Genomic DNA, 2,157 nt, shown 5'->3' with positions numbered 1-2,157 from the left:
GAAGATTTTTTTACAAATTAATTTATTGTCATTAACAAATTATCTTTAAAAGTAATATTTGGTGTACGTAGTGTTTACAAAATTGGTTTATTTTTTGAAAGAAAAATTGATTCATGCATGAGAATAAAATTAATTTATGTTTTTCAATATCATATTTTTAAAAAAAAAATACAATTCCTATTTTTAAACAATCTAACCAATGGATCGAGGAACACCCTACTTTTATCTTAGTCGATATATGAAACTCCTTTTCCTCTTTATCGATGATGAAAAACAAAATTATTTTCTCATCAACCTAAAGGCACCCGGAGAAAATGAAAATATAAATAAATAATTAAAATGACATGGCAAGATTTTATTGGATGTAGGAGCAGATCGAGAGCGAGACATAACAATTAATATGCAGCAGAAGACAAATTTATTCGATCTAAAATCCTAGAATGAGCTAATTAAGCAGCAGCAAGAGAAGAAGAAGCAAGCTGAATCTTGTTGGCCATGAACTGAATAGTGGATTCAACATATCCCTTCAAATCTTGGAAGCTCCAGCCTTCAACAGGATCACTCACGAAGCCCCACTCGATCTTGCATCCACCCTCATGGATGGGCAGCACCTGAAGGGTAGCAACATAGGACTTGAACCCAAGGTTGTTGTCAACGATTTCATAGGACAAACAACGTTGGAGGGGGTCGATGGAGAGAAGCTTCTCTTTGGCCCACATGATGGTTCCTTTGACGTTGGAGGCACAGTAGCGGGTGAGGCCAGGTTGACCGGGAACCCCCTCTAGCCGGTAAGATGTGTCGATGGGGAACCACTTTTGGAGGTTGCAGAAATCCTCTAACGCCGACCATGCTTCTTCTGCGCCCGTTCCTGCTAGCTCCGCCACCGCTTTACCTTCCCACTTTTCCTCTGCCATGATTCTCTGGATAGAGACCTCTGGTAGATAGAAGATATATATATTACCCCAATATTATTTATTCTATGCATGCACTCATATGGGTGGGCTCTTGGGAATTAATGGGGATGTGCACCAACTCTTTCAACCACACAAATTGAGATTCCATTTCTTCAATTTCTTAAATAAAATATCTATACTTACCCCCAATGTTAATAACAACAAACTTTCAACCATGCTATTTTATTAATTAAAATTTATTTTATAAAAACGTCAAATTTTGTGGACCACAAAATCTATTTAATCTTTCTCTCTCCTAAATTTATAAAGTAATTTTTAATAATGTTTTTAAAGAAAAAATTTATGTTGTTAATATTTCTCCAATGACTATTTAATGATTACTTAATTATTTTAGGTGGAGGGGGCCACACTACCGCTCAATTTAGCCTATAGGTGAAAGCTAGAGAATATACATGGTAGGTGAAAGCTAGAGAATATACATGGTAACTTCAATAGTTAATAACCTATACATAAGTTTTCTTAACTTTTCTTACGCCAACAATCAATCATATCTTTTAATAGTGTCATATCATTTGCTTATTTAATAAACTAAAAAAAAGTAAAATAATTTAAAAGATATGATTGGTTACCAGTGTAAAAAACTTTACACTGATTGTGTTATTTGCTGTTGTAATTTTTATAAATAAAAATATATAATTTAGGGTGGAATAATGTAGTAAGAGAAGAGAAATAAAAAAATATATATATAAAATATAAATTATAAAAAAATTACACTTTTAATTTTTTATAATATCTAAATCTGAATTTTATTTTTTATTTTTAGTCATTTAATTTTGTCAAAATTGTGGTTTTAGTTTAACCACTAAATATTCATTAATTATTAAAATTACAATATTAATCATAATCATGATAATAGATGAATCATGTAAAAATTAATATAATAATATTTTAGATTAAATTATGTAACATTCCAAATTTTTAATACAATGTTCAATTATAATGTTATATAATTTTAGCATTCTTAGTTATTATTATTATTATTATTATTTTATTCTTAAAAATAATAATTTAAATTTCTGGTTATCATATTTTAAAAATAAATAAATATTAAATAATGTTTTTATATAATTTTAATGCATTAGAATTTTTATCACAATATTTTCAGGAAACTAAAATAGAAATATATAAAATATAATGACATTATAAAATTTTAAAACCCTATTTATAATATTTTTTAGAATAA

At 28.7% G+C, this 2,157-nt stretch overlaps 1 protein-coding gene across 1 annotated transcript; it reads right to left on the bottom strand.

Moving 5' to 3' along the window:
• Window positions 1–327: 327 nt before the first annotated feature.
• On the bottom strand, window positions 328–1,020 carry LOC109818051 (lachrymatory-factor synthase). The gene has a single exon (XM_020383446.3). The coding sequence runs from the start codon at window positions 912–914 to the stop codon at window positions 450–452; it is 465 nt and encodes a 154-aa protein (XP_020239035.1). The 5' UTR covers window positions 915–1,020; the 3' UTR covers window positions 328–449.
• Window positions 1,021–2,157: the final 1,137 nt, after the last annotated feature.

This window comes from Cajanus cajan, chromosome 6, assembly GCF_000230855.2.
Source record: "Cajanus cajan strain Asha chromosome 6, NIPB_CcT2T_4, whole genome shotgun sequence".
Classification (NCBI taxonomy): Eukaryota; Viridiplantae; Streptophyta; class Magnoliopsida; order Fabales; family Fabaceae; genus Cajanus; species Cajanus cajan.
The sequence above is the reverse complement of the archived record's forward strand: the minus strand, read 5'-3'. Positions and strand labels throughout refer to the sequence as shown.

Coding starts and splice junctions, on each gene's coding strand:
- LOC109818051 (XM_020383446.3), bottom strand. CDS start 914: ATGGCAGAGGAAAAGTGGGAAGGTAAAGCGGTGGCGGAGCTAGCAGGA.